This window comes from Solea senegalensis, linkage group LG20 (genome assembly GCF_019176455.1).
Source record: "Solea senegalensis isolate Sse05_10M linkage group LG20, IFAPA_SoseM_1, whole genome shotgun sequence".
Classification (NCBI taxonomy): domain Eukaryota; kingdom Metazoa; phylum Chordata; class Actinopteri; order Pleuronectiformes; family Soleidae; genus Solea; species Solea senegalensis.
The window spans coordinates 19,294,654-19,310,156 of NC_058039.1; the positions used below are offsets into that span (position 1 = coordinate 19,294,654).

At 38.1% G+C, this 15,503-nt stretch overlaps 1 protein-coding gene across 3 annotated transcripts in view; it reads right to left on the reverse strand.

Annotated features, from left to right (window-relative positions):
* The window catches only part of ctdp1 (CTD (carboxy-terminal domain, RNA polymerase II, polypeptide A) phosphatase, subunit 1), a 52,160-nt gene that overhangs the window by 21,356 nt on the left and 15,301 nt on the right, over positions 1 to 15,503 (reverse strand). For 2 of the 3 annotated variants that reach the window (XM_044053373.1, XM_044053374.1), the window contains exon 12: positions 5,238 to 5,494. In XM_044053373.1, coding sequence (XP_043909308.1) covers positions 5,238 to 5,494 — 257 coding nt within the window. The remainder of the gene's footprint in view (positions 1 to 5,237; positions 5,495 to 15,503) is intronic. The other variant, XM_044053375.1, reaches the window with a different exon arrangement.

The window sequence follows — 15,503 nt, forward strand, 5'->3', positions numbered from 1 at the left end:
TTTTCCATTTGCTCTGCGTTTAATTAGATGAGACGGCAGTGAATGGGCCATTCCAGACTTTGACAAATAAAAAAAGTGCAGTTGAGAACCAGTATGATAGAAATGACAATCATTTAAGGTAACCAGTGACCACTAGTTATGTCTCCATATTCTATTCTAATATGGAGAGAAAAACTGATCGTTCAAAGAACGTTAACAAAAGATCACACAATTAATTAAAATTTAAAAAGTAGCAGGCTGCAGGATCCAGATCCACTATGATTGTTATGCTATGATTAAAGTTCTTATCAGTATAATTTTTATCAACAATCTCTGCTGCTGCTTGTATAAATGACATTGTAGTTCTATAAACATATCATCACAGACTCAGAACTGTCTTGTCTAAGTATGTTGTGAAAATTCATTATGTCTTCTGATTAAACTTAGACAATTGTAAGTTTTCCTTTACCTTTGTTAAGGTAAAGGAAAACTATTGTCTAAAAAACAAACCAAAAAACTAATGACTTGTCTAAACTTATAACAATTGTTGTATATCTGCTTACTTGCCGTCTTCATTTCAGAGAAAGAAATGTGTACTCCATTCTTGAAATGGAAGTTAGATAGTTTTTCCACTCAAGTAATAAAAACAAAACAAAAACACTGATTCCGTGCCATCTTATTCATATCGTATTATACAGGAGAAAAAGGGTCCAACTTGCCATCTGTCAAGTTCTTCACAGGTCAAGCTATAAAGGCACTGTGATTTAAAACATGACAGGAAGTTAACGGCCAGAAATCACATTTTCCAAAATGAACAATTTAAACTGTAACTGTGTTACAATAGTAACAATAAAAGGACCTCAGATCTGTTTGTGTATGAATTTTCAAACAGTTGCACACACAGTGCTGCTTTTGTAAAACACTGTTTGTCAATTGTGTTGTGTTGTGTTGTGTTGTACGGATCTCAGCAGAAAGACACATTTCTGCCAGTTGGTAGATGCCAAAATCTATAGGAGTGTGGATATGGTTGCATTTTCAGTGCCGGCTGAATGGTTTAGAGCAGATATAAGAGCAATTTTTTTTTTTACTTTATCTGAAACAAGAAAGGAAGGCAGGAGCAGCCAGTGAACGATGGTGAGCAGCACTCAACACACACACTCACATCATTACAGTATCTTAGCAACAGATGGATGACTATTTTGTGCCAAATATCTGAAAGAGCTGTCGCCTGACAGAATGTTAAGTCTTAAAAGCAGCTTCTGAAGGTCTCAGAGTCACATATAAATCAGGGAAGCAAGCAATTATATAAATTCTATACATTTCAATCCGTCTGACAAACTCATAAGACAATATAGACATTTTTCCCAGACAGGGGGATTACATTAATGCAGTTTGGCAGCGAGAAGCGAGTGTCAGACAGTGCATCTACCCTCTGCTAAGCCCTAATATATGCATTATATTATATTTTGCACTGCAGACTGTGAGAAAATTAAAGATTGGCTCTTATTAAGGTCTCATATTTGCCATTTGACATAAAAGCATGCATTTATGTTGTTTTTTTTGTTTGAATTCATGTAGTGTAGTGATGATGTTGGAAGTCTACTGCGTATGCACAAACACAAGTAGTATATATATATCTGTATTTTTCTGTGACTTGGATGATGCTCCATTTTGACTTGGGATTAATTCAATTTAAAATTTTGGTACAACTGGGGCTGCAACTGTCGATTATTTTCTCGGGTAATCGTTTGATCCATAAAATGTCAGAAAAGGTTAAGTTTTAATGTTAATGTTAATCGATTATCAAAATAGTTGACGATTCATTCAGTAATCGATTAATCAAGTAATTGTTTCAGCCCTAGGCATGACAACAATTTTTCTTTTAGGCCATTGTGTCATGAGAAATTCTTCAAAAATCCTTAATTTTGATTATTCTTATTCAATTGACTGACTGATATTCAGTACAACCACCAGTTTACAACATATACACTAACCACATGCCCAGACCACTGCGACTATTTGGATAAACAATGGGTGGCCATCAGTCTTTTAATCAGAAGTGTTGATGTTAAGCCATAAATTAGGTTATTTTATTTATACAGTTTGTGACAAATTGTGACTATGCTGTAAAACACCCAAAAAAAATAATTATTGGGCCTTGCAATGGTTATCTGGCTGCGCCATCATGAACACACCGAGCCCTCTGACAGGTATTGTCGCTGAAGTATCCTTGACCTTCAATCAGACTCTCAGCTCTATGAAGAGTAGACACTCAGCAGCTTGACCCAGCCTTAAATATATATATATATACATACTATATATATGTATGTTTATATATATATATATATACATATATATATATATACACACACACTGTATCTGCACTTAAACTAAACTACAACGGCTGTTCCAGCTGGCTTCACTGGCATTGTTTATGTGAATGTCAAGGCCCACACATTTCTCCAACCTTCATTAACTGTATCTCTGCTTGGTAACTCCACTGATACGGTAAACGTGATGCCCTCTGTGCCGACTCACCACAGGAAATGATGAATGAATGAATGAATTAGTGTGAGCGGGGCAACATGAACGGAGTGCCGTTTAAGAGTAGACAATCAAACACCAGATATTTTACTCTGCACCGGCATGCACTGAACGTGGACCTCCAAAACAAAACGTACTGAACTATAAATGTAAACTACAGCATACATTCAGACCAGTCAGAATCCAAGGTTTCGAGGGACACCCACCTATTCTCCATTCTGCCCTGCAGGCTCTGCAGCAACTTAAAAAGCATTTTTGGATCAAAGGTCATTCTGAGTGGGGTGGATCAAGGACAGAACCTTCAATGTAGTTGATCACACACTATGGAAGGCCTCCTTCTTCTGAGAGCTACTTTGACAAAATGAAAAAGGCCGAAAGATCCTCGTCGCTTATTTCAACCCAAACAAACTGAAAAATCTTGTTTTGCCTGATTTTTTTTTTACAAAATGTTGATGTCCACAACTCATATTTTTGCAATGCAAATAACAAACATGGTATCTAATTCAGCTCCATGTGCATTGTATGTGCTGTCAAAACAGAACAATGCATTCACAAATACAACAACATCTTGTCTTATTCACTTCTCATTTTGTTATTATCTGACCTCAGGTCACTGTGTCACTTCTGTACCCACATGTACAGCTGTATGTATGACATATACTGGGTATTTCCATTGAGTGAGATGACTGGGTCATTGAGTCATTGAGAAAGGTGTCCACTGAAGTGTCATTTAAACATCCATCTGAACTTTGATTTCACACACACCAAGCTGACAGCAGCGGAAGTGTTTGACAACTAATAATTTAGTGTTAGAAGGGGCGGGAAACCTCTGAGCTTGATTTGATAAAAATGTCAGCAGGGTATGTGTCATTATTGAAACCTTTGGCAAGCTACTTAGAAAGGGACTGGGAGCTAGCAGTAGCTCGCGGGCTACTTGATGGAAACCCCTGTTCTAAGGTCTTGCAACAATCCAGCTCACTGACAGCTTTTTAATAACAAACACCACCTTACTTTGCAGCCCAATTGTTTTAGAGTTTCTACTGTTTTATTGTCTGATTTTACATTACTTTTCTTATTCATTTTAACAGTTAAAGTTTTCCTTTACCTTGTTAACCAGTTTCAGCATGTATCTTCCACCTTCCAGGAAGATCACGCCTCCTTAACATCAGGTGACAGTTCTGAAGAAGAAACTGGTTAACAAGGTAAAGGAACACTTACTGTTGTCTAAAAAACAAACCAAAAGAACTATGTCCAAGGGTGTCCTGAAAAGCACTTCAAATAAAATATATATATATATATTTTTTATTATTATTATTAATATTATTACTACTAAAAATCAAGTATGTGTCAGGGAAAGGGTAACACAAAGATCAACCCAGATTAAATCCCCTGCATTAGGTCCAGATTGGGCCTTAGTTTATAGCACAACGATTGCAAGCAATTAAAAAAGCAAAAAGCAACAAAAGCAACCACCAGCAGTTACAGTGGAACTTCATGGAATAGAGCGTATACCCCTGTGACTAGGACAGCCTCAACAACCACACAAGGTTTCCAGTGAGCCAATGTTTTAAAAAACAAACAAACACCTAATATGTGACAGAGGCACAGTCGTCACAGAGAACATTCATGTCAAGGTAAGCTGTAATATTATTAGCCTGAATCACTGGTTTGGAAGGACAACTGAGACCCACCTGCCAACATAACACCAGTTTTTTCAAAATTTAACTCACTGTCTTCCCCTTTTGTGTCAAGCCGTTCCATTGTATGCTTTTTTTCCTTTGCAACTCTGCAATGAATTGACTCCAACTTCCACGGGTTCTCAACAGCAAAGTAAACAACACTGTGGACAGTGTATTTCTGGCTTGTCTCATTAGCAGCAACCAAATGTGTCAGAGCAGGTGACAGATGGTATGACACGTCCAAAAGAGCGGAGAGAGAGAGCAGAGATAGAGAGAGAGAAACCTATTACGCTGCTCCTTGCAGAGGCCCAGTCACTCGCAAAAACCAAGCTACAACCAAAAGAAAGGTGTCTGAGTGTAAATGCAGGTGTGGGGGGGACTCAAGACCATGGTGTCCTGTTTTAAAAGCTCTGACAAGCATGGCTGAACAGACAGTGTGGGAAAAACTGGGAGGTTGGAAATCTGTGGAACAAATAATCTACAATAATAACTGCTGTAATTGTGCTTTATCCTGCTGTGATATTAAGACTGGGTGGTATGTTGTATGTGTATTTTTAAATTATACTGATAGTTTCAAATGTGTGTATTCCATGCAGGACAAAATAATCTGTCGGTAGAGCGACAGAATTCTTGTGATCAAACAGCTCAACTGAACTCTGACTTGTCCCTGAGCAATAAGAGATTCTCATACGTTCTTCACTATTGTTTTGGAATTTGTCTCCATGGAAACAGACTGGACTGTCTAACTGTCACCTTATCCCCAACAATGAATAGGTGTGTTAATAATGATAATACCCCCACTGGAGAATTAAGAGCTGGAAATTTGCAGTAGATTCTGCAAACACTCTCACCTGGAGGCGTGGTTGCAAGAAGTTGGGGGTCAATCGGGAAAGAGGAGAGTGCCAACACTGTTGACTGTCATGACTGTTGTCATGACACAAAACGGGGCAAGTGAAGGGGTAGTAGTAATAAAAAAGAAAATGATATTATACTAAACAGAATGACAGATTTTTCTCATGACATTTGGTGTCTCACCTTAGAACACCAGCACTGGCCTGGCTGGATGGAGTCTGAAGATTCTCTTCCAGGCTTTGCGCTTGAGGAACTAGCACATCTCCTATCTGTCCAGCTCCTGGCTGCTGCTGCTGCTGCTCTTGTTGTTGTTGTTGCTCCTCCTGCTGCTGCTGCTCTGGCTGCTCCTCCTCTTCATCCTCCACCTCCTCATTAACTGGCTTCTCCTTCCCTTGCCCATCACTCTCGTTGTCGCTCTCCTCACCTAAGATGTCGTCCACCTGTTGTTTTTTTATATTTTAGGAAAGAGCTTCCGTGAGCTGCGGCTTTGGCTTTTTTGTTTTGGGTCAGATGGCATTTTTCTATTGTAATTTCAGTTTTACATATTAATATATAACATTTCAACACACATATGTCCACTCCTAAAGGTATCCTTGTGTTTTGTTAATGAAACCCACTGACTTTCTTTGTTTCAACACAAATTATTATTATTACACTGACAGATTAGATATCCACCAAATCTGAGCCAAAATATACTCCTCAAGTTAACTTTTTTTAAATTCCATGACCATGGCTTTCATTTGTAATTATTAAACAGTAACAATTAAATGTTTTATTAGAGGGAAAAACTCATCAAGAGGAGCAACATGAATTAGCAAGTTCCCTCGATGCACTGATGCAGATTTTAATCATGCATCTAATTACTAACAGGAAAGTGGTTTTCCATTCTATAAATAAATGAATTTTCTGCTGTACTGTAAACTTGGAAAGCCATTAAACCTTGGGTGAGCAGGTCATTTGAGTAACAAAACCTCCACAGTCCACGGTACAAGACAGCTATTTAGAGTTCCCTTACATTGTTGGAAATGGAAATATATGTTCATTAGAATTAAATGAAAAGGCTAATGCCACTGTCATTACCGTAAATATGAAGCTACAGCCATCATTAGATCAGCTTAGATTAGCATAAAAAACAAGAAAAACGTGGAAATGAGTGACCTTTGAAGCAGCTGGTTTCCACACTGTGTTTACCTTCAGCTACCTTGCTGCTTGCCTCACCTTGATACTATATTGTAAAGAAAAGAGTGTGGTATAACCCTTCTCACCAAACCCAATAATAATGATAATGCCAGACGAATTTGGTGATTAAAATGTGTCACATTAAAACAGCAAGTACTGTACTGTAAGTATTATTATGAACAGTTTATTTGTTGTCAACCCACAACAGATGGAAGAATATTGTAAGTAATAAACTCAGGCCAGAGGAAACAACAAAGTTAATCTGTATGCTGGGATACTCTGGCCTGCTATTAAAGCAAAACAGCTTTCACACGCTTTATCAATCTTGTATTTCAATCTTGAACAGCTCATCGTTTAAATTGCCCCAAGGTTACTGAAAACTCCAAACAGCTTAGCTGATTGTCTGAGGGTAAAATTGCCACAGCAAATATGCAGCTTTTTGTCCACCGACTCATTGATCGGGCATTTACACAGAGGGGCACGCTTGCAGGGGTCGTGGCAAGATCATGACTAGCATCAAGACGGCCACATTTAAGCGTAATTGCTATTTATGTAGCCATACAAAGCATTGGCAAAGGGAGGTGGCATGATTTTGGAAAAAGACAAAACACAACAAGTTAACAAGTTATTTCAGTGTTGGTGGGCATCATCTAGAAACAATTTACATTAGCACAACTTAACCATAACCTTTAACCTAAACCAAATTCTAACCCTTATCCTCCAAAAGGCCCTTTAAAGTTGTGAGCACCAGCCAAAATGTCCTCACAGAAATATAGATTCCAGTTCAAGTCACAAATTTCATAAAGAATAGTCGCAAAACATCTGCGTGAACATCCTTGTATCCAATAAATAAAATGAAAGTGGTTTAAATCCATATTTCTATTTTTTCCCAAGCAGCAGTGGAAAATTCTTGGTATTTGTGGTTCATGGTAGTAGTGTGATTATCAGGGCTTTAGCCAGCAATGCATCGACCCGACATTTCGACGACTCAAAATTGAAACAAATCGAAGACGGCCCCAAATTTCACAAAATATACTTTGTGTGTAGAGATACAGGACTTTGTGTAATCAAATTGTCTCAAGATTTCACTCACACATGGTTACATAGCATTTAAAGATGCCTGTATCAAAATAAAAAATAAAAAAAATTCCAGAGGAGCATGACTCCGGACCCCACTACCACGCAATTAGAAGAAAAAAAATGGTAGACACCCTATTCTCAGATCCTGTCTAACACCCTGGTGATCATTGGAGCCATGGGTGGCTTCCAAGGCACAAAATGTATTTTTGATGAAACACGTCTGCTGCTGACCTATTGTGCCAAGACTTATAATCTACTGTGAAGGAGAGACACGATCATACCGACATAAAACTTTTATATTAAATACACTGCATATATATATATATAATAAAAAGGGCCATATCACAACAGAGCAAAGCTATTGAGATTTCACTTTCAGTCTGGACATAGATATTTCAGTAACATACTTAAATCCAGCCCGAGGTGCTACTCACACTGAAAGATTCATGTGCAGCAAAAAAAAGAAGAAGCCAAGAGTCAGTCATTTTAAATGAAAGCTGGCAATTAGGACGCACTGTTACTATGGAGGCAGCAAGCTGCTCATGTACTGACTGACCAATGTACTTCAGCTGAGCCAAGAGCAAATTTAAGGCCTGATTCTCACACACACACACACACACTGCACGGCTTCTGCATCACTGCTGAAGAAATTCTTGCTTATAGTACATGACATTCTGTCATGGTAAGCTCAGACTAAATGATTAGCAAACATTGGACCAGTGGAGGATGCTACTTAGTTCAGTTGAAGCAGTTATTTCTAAAGGTCTTGTAGGTCAGAAAAACACGATTAAAATTGCAAATCAGCCGCAAACAAAAGACAAAAACACACAGACCAAGTCAAACCTATTATGGTAAAACTGCAATGACTGAAGCGAACTGAGAGAAAAGTTTGCTCTCTGCTGAGCAAGGGAAATAGTTTTTGGAGGAGCACTTTGAGTCCAAAATACCTATATCTCAGTGGATTAACATATCTCAGAAAAGATCATAATAATATATCTGGAATGAAAATTCAGAAAATACTTGAGGAGCTTAATACATTTTCATGCAGCCAGTCAATCAGCATCCATGGACCTGGCCATGTTGTGTTTGTACTGGGATATTGCAAGACTGTGCACAGGGACAGTTTTACCAAATTTCCATTGACGGGGGGATTATACGAGATTGTTATCCCCTAGCCAAAATTAATTGCTTTATTCATGAAAGTTGGACTGAGGTGGGACAATGAGTGTCACATAGAGAATGACGACGGACATGTTAGTTAGCTAAAGTGTGCATCCACGATTATACTGGTTTTGCATTTGTGGGAAAAAAGCTCAACTGAGGTAAAAAAGAATTAATGCTAATGTCTGAGAAGCGGACATGGAGGCATGATGATGACTGGTAAAATATAGAGTTACAAAAGATACATATTGGACAAAGATGCAGTAGGCAAAACTGTTGATTGGGTCTCCTTCGTAGGTCGTTAAAATTGGAGATCACGTCTCTCCGTCCTGCTTAAATGCTCTAATCTACTGATTGTTTTTTAGGAGGTGCAGAAGTTCAGATTAATTTGAGTTCAATCTTGTTGAAAGGTTATTATAGTATTATATTATTGCTAAAGTAATGTTGCTCACTCGTGCCTTAGCAACAAAAGTCGTATTCACACCAGCCCTTCAAATTCAAATCCTAATCTGTTTACTCGTAATGTCCGGTTTGTTTGTGTAGGTGTGAATAAGCAACCAAACTCTGATCCGTACCAAAGAAGCAAACTCTGGTCCGCCTAAAACATAGGTCTCGGTTTGCTTCAGGTGAACCAAATGCAGGAAACGGACTACAATGCAGGGCATTGTGGGTAAACACAACCAGAATATTTGTGCATAAAACGATGAGCGTGTTTTTTGTTCATTGTTTGTCTCGTCTTTTTCTTCAGTAATTCTTGATGCAGCACCACCTCAGGCGAGGAGGGGAATACTTATTCAAAAGGTTCAGTTTGAGTGAAGTCCCCAATCGTACCAAGTCTAGCAGACTATTAGGTGTGAATAAAGAGCAAAACACAATCTCAGTTTCAGAGTCAAGAAATATCTTCATTCTTTTCTTTATTACGTGCCCACCATTGACACTTGGTCCAGGCCTTGGTCCGAGGCTTGAACTCATTCCCAGAATGTAAACAGTGTCCGCCATCTTTGCTAACAGTTATACTAACAGGACCAAGTGGCACGTAACAAAGAACAGGATGAAGATATTTCTCAACTCAGGGGAAACTGAGTTTGGGAAAAACAATTTTTCAAAAATACTTCCCCTATTCTAGTAATACAAAGCTAAATGCATATCGGTGAAGTATTCCTTTAAGAATAGGAGAGACCAGTCAATCGGAAGCACAAGGCCTCAAACTATGCACAAGTATTAACCTGAATTGTCAATTGGTTTAGGATTAAATGTCAAATGCCACCCAGCTACTGAATCAAGGCTAAGTCTCATTCTGATGGAAACAGACCTAACGAGAAAAGACATCTTTTACTTCTACCATCTCCCACATAAGGGAAAGTTCAAGCATACAAATGCAAATACACCAAATCTTTTGAGAACAAGAAATCTTAAGAAGCTTTGCCAACAGGAAGATGCAGGCCTCTTCTTTTTTACCATCACTTCAGAAAGACATGCTTCACTGCAGCCGAGTTTAGTCGTGGGTAGTTAAATAAGACCACGCTGAGAACACGACTGTGAAACAGAACCACTCCACATGTTATGCACCTCCAAATTTCTCCCGATACATTAGCTTTCACAGAATTTTATACATTTCATATCAACATTCGTTGTACTTTTGTGGAAGTTTTTGGTTCAGAAACAAAATCCAACCACAAACTGTGGATATCTTGGCAAAGATGCCACAGTCATACAACCTGAGATATTTATGTCAGCAAGGGAAGCAGAGGGAATATTCATAGCACTCATGGGCAGAAGTTGAAGTCTTGGTTTGGATGAGAGAGAGAGGCTTGTCTCGTAGACAGCACCTGACCCTCGAGCACTAGTCTGATAGTTTGTTTCCCACTGCTTTGCAAACTGTGAAACTTGGGTGTGAATGTGTGAAGATTTTCAGCACCATGGACAGCGACACACACTGGGATCAGGCCTACATGCTGACTATTTACACTTTTACTGCTGCTATTCTAATAATTACTTAATTATTTTAAATTGTCTGCATTCACACAGACCTTTTCTAGTTGATCTGGCCTCTAAAAGTGTCAGGTGTCTCCTGATCTTTGGTATGAACCAAGGTCAAAGGGGTTACTTAAAGCGGCCATAGCATGGTCCTATCTCACTTATATGTGAGATATGGAGGTGTACTTACAAACATGAAGTAATTTCTATGGTAAAAACAGTCCTAGTCGCTACAAACAAGCCAATGTAAATGTCTCATCACTGACGCACTCGTCAGTCGTGCTGTTTCAGACCAAAACCACACCCACAGAACACGGACTGTCTTGTGATTGGCCAGCCAACGAGAGCTTTCCCACAGTCTTGTGATTGGCCAGTTACCTGGAAGTGACGTAATTGGCACGTCAGCTCTCAGATCCGCAGCTCCCCCTCTGGAAAGGCAGATGCACCGCTAGCAATTATCAAAACACTAGTAATGCCGTAATCCCTTTCGCATTTGATCCAGAGTCTGACAAAGAGTCAGAAGACACTGTGACAAGTGAAAGACTGCTGCAGCAAACCTGTAGCTTGGATAACGTTGTGGTTACCGAGATGATAAACACACCTGCAAATGTAACACGAGCGTAGTGTGTAGCTTAGCCTGTAGCCGGCTACCGCTAATGCTAAACGACAAAACAAGCACACAAAGACAGGCACTGCTCCTTCTTTTAGGTGAAGTATGGCGCAGCGTTAATTGGCACTTCCGGGCTATGGGATTTTTAAAGAAAATTATTTGTTATGATTGGGCATTGAAGGCCTCATGGCGGGCACCGTTGCCTCCCGGCAAGAAGGTCACCGGTTCGTATCCCGGTTCAACTGGGGGCCTTTCTGATTGGCGTGGGTTTTCTTCAGGTACTCCGGCCTCCTCCCACAGTCCTTGGTTGTTCGTCTACATATTATGTCAGAGGTGTACTCCGCCTATCACCATGTCAGCTGGGATTACCTCCCTGCCACTTTCATGTGAAGGATAAAGCGCTGAATGAAAGAATGATCAGACACGGTGTAGTCCAATATACATGACATAACCATGTCATAACACACGTCACTTATGTGCTTCGCTTGGTGTCAGTTTTCATGTTTTAATATTCAGGAACTCTAAGCATAACCATATTCAGTTGTTTTTTTTGTCCTGGCATTTCTTCATTCCAAAAATTTCACATCTAATTTTGGGGGCTTAAAGTTGATGTCTGTGAAATGTCAAGTTAAGAAGAGGAGGTGTTCCTATCAGGCCTGAGCAGCTTTGTCAGCTGAGGAAAAGCATTGCTACTTCAGTTTAGTTGCAAAATGAAAATATACAGAAATTAAATCAACAGAAACTCGAGTCAAATTGTTTGGACTGTGTGTTATATACGTGGAAGCTACATTGGGTTAGCTGTGATTCTTCACAGTTGGCGCTGTAATCACTAACCTGTAAGTCTGTTGCCCGCAGAGCAATTAAGGCTTTCATATAGTGGATTTGCTTATCTGTGGTACATATTAACCATGGTCCAACTATCCTGGGACAGCGTGGTTGGACAAAGAAAGCCAAAGATTATAACGCTTGTGAGCAGTAATTTGCATCACTATAGTAATCAAGGGTGGAGAAAACTTCCTGAATAAGGCTTTATATAAGTGGAAACTCACGCAGAAGGTTCTCCTTCTAAATCCCGAGGTTAAGCTTGTATCGTGATTGTGAGCGACCCATAAATGCAGGCAGAGTAAGAGTGGGGATCATCCTACTCGATCTAACAATCAGTCCCTATTTAATGACTTAAAGGACTTATTTATACCTAAACCAGGACAGAGAGACACTCTATTTGAAGTCTTACATATATATGTAAGACTATATATACATATATATGTATATATACATATATATATATATATGTATATATATATATATATATATATACATATATATATATATATATATATATACATACACACATGTATATATATATATATATATATATATACATATATATATATATACATACATATATATATACATACATACATATATATATATATACATATATATATATATACATACATACATATATACATACATACATATATATATATACATATATATATATATATACATATATATATATATATATATATATATATATATACATATATATATATATATATATATACACAGTGCCTTATGAAAGTATCCGGCCCCCTTGAACTTTTCAACCTTTTGCCACATTTGAGGCTTCAAACATAAAGATATAAAATTGAAATTTTTTGTCAAGAATCAACAACAAGTGGGACACAATCGTGAAGTGGAACCAAATTTATTGGATAATTTAAACTTTTTTAACAAATAAAAAACTGAAAAATGGGGCGTGCAATATTATTTGCCCCCCTTGCGTTAATACTTTGATGGAATCCTGAGACTATCACAGAGCAGGTGCATTTATACAGAGACCTGATTACACACAGGTGGATTCTATCCACTGAAAGTAAAGGGGCCGAATAATATTGCACGCCCCACTTTTCAGTTTTTTTATTTGTTAAAAAAGTATAAATTATCCAATGAATTTCGTTCCACTTCACGATTGTGTCCCACTTGTTGTTGATTCTTGACAAAAAATTTCAATTTTATAACTTTATGAAGAGGTTGAAAAGTTCAAGGGGGCCGGATACTTTCACAAGGCACTGTACACATATATATATATATATATATATATATATATATTAATCGATAATCAAAATAGTTGATTAATTTAGTAATCAATTAATCGAGGAATTGTTTTACCACTACAGCGAATCCATCACTAAAGAAGCCCCATTTCTAGAGAGCATGGATAAAGAGAATCATTTAAGAATAATCATTTAAGTGAGGAACAAGAATTATAAGTTATAATTATTATAATTATATAAGTTAATCCGTAGTAAATCTCTAATAGCATCCGAGGCTACAAACCCCACAGTCTAATCACAGCTAACGTAGTTCATATTTTAGTTTGTTAAAAAGGTACCAAATACGGGTCAACATTTCCCAACCAATCATAACTAACACAGTACTGGAAGCGAGAGAGAGAGAGAAGGAAAAAAAGAGTGCAGTCAGCTCCAGTAATTACAGAGGTAACAAGGGAACAGTGGTTTCAAAGAAAGGTCACCCAGTTAGTACAACATCGTGATTCTTTGCCGGGGCAACCATGCACATGTTGCTCCAGGTAAACTGACACACACCATCGTGTAATCATTGGTGACATTTAAATGTGAGATCTACCTGACTCATGTGTACCTTGCTCAAGCCAATTAAGAATAGTTCTTTCCATTTGCCCGGAAGATGTTCCAGTGTTTAAGAATGTCACAGGCTGCCCTTTTGCTAAGGCAAGGCAATCCAAGGAAGGTGATGTAGGAAGTACAATGTGTCTACAAATTACCGTTTAAGTTCATAACTTCACTAAAATGATTTAGTTGCATGTTAAACACAGGCCATCTCCCAATTTATTGAGTCCTCTTGTGGATAATGGCAATTAATTGCATGGATATTATGTGTTAGCAGCATACGAATTACAGCTGGTTGATCGATGAATCGATTTCTAAGTTAATCGACAACTATTTTGATAATCGAATAATCGGTTTGAAGCTTTTTTTATGATTAAAACAAGATTTCCGATTGTTTAAGCTTCTTAAATGTGAATATTTTCTTCATTTCTTTGCTCTGGATAACAAAGAAATCAATAAAAGTTAATCATTTTGGTTCGTGGACAAAACAAGACATTTGAGAACATCATCATTTCCAGGTTTGACGAGCACCAATCCACATTTTTTAAGGTTTTCTGATATTCTAACACCAAACGATTAATTGATTTATCGAAAAAATAATCGACAGATTATGAAAATAATCGTTAGTTGCAGCTCTAATACAGATGAAGCCTCCTTAGGGTAAAAGAGTAGAGCTGGTGGGCTAAGATACAGAGCTGCATAACAAAAGAAGTCTATGACTGGGTGCACGTCTGCCACTTCTAGCCGTGTTTATTCAGGTGAAATGCATTCAGAATTGATTAAAAATGCAAATAAATTCATTAAATGTGAGCGCTTTAGAGGCCGATGCAAAACTCACATAAAAGACACAGTCACTTAATTTGGGGTAGAGTGTCTTGCCCAGGGGCACATCGGCATGTAAATTAGCAAAGCTAGGGATTCAGCACACACCCTTCCTTCTACTACTGAGCCACGTTTTTTCTTTTCCATTTTTGATATATTATTATTACATCAAAAGTTATTATTCGGCTTTCAGAAATCTTTGATCCACTCTGTCTGAATCAGGGAAGGTTTAAGTGCTTTACGACAAAAACAACCATCAAATCATCGCTATTCAGTTGTGAACTTCACTCAGATTCATGCTCACCCCATCGAAATGTCACATTTACACAATAAGAGCTGCTGGTGTATAAAAAAAAAAAAACCTGGAGTGAGCACTGAACACCTTATTAACCAACTCAATATTTGACTGTGACAGTGTTGCGTAAGGCAACAAGAGTTTGGCTTTTGAGTAGGATTGAAAATTATCCTTGAGGTCACGCTGCAATGACAATGTTTCAATTGCACAATGGCTTTAAAAAAGAATTTTAGTTTCCATGTGGGATGAATGAGACTGCGCTCTGACACAGTAGCTATGGCACCCCCTCTATGGCTGACCCTGCCAATGACAAAATGTACCATTTCCAGATTAATAATAGAAACAGTCAGTTTGTTCCCTGCTATAGAAACAAATACTGGCCTGGTCTTTTTAAATATGTCCTGTTAATGCCATAGCTGCTGTACTGAATGATACCACAAATAAATCATCTTTTGGATGGAAATTTGGGGGGATCATTACTTTCAAATACAATGATATCCGTCAGTTCATTAGTCAGGAAAGAGCTCCGTCTTTGGGCTTTTCACTTATTCACTTGAACATCCTCTGAAAAACAGCAATTACCCAATCAAAGCCCAGAATCTGAAAGTAGGCTCTGTAGAACTGTCAAAATTCTTCAGTGCAGAAGAGTGTCATGCTTGGGGCAACTATTA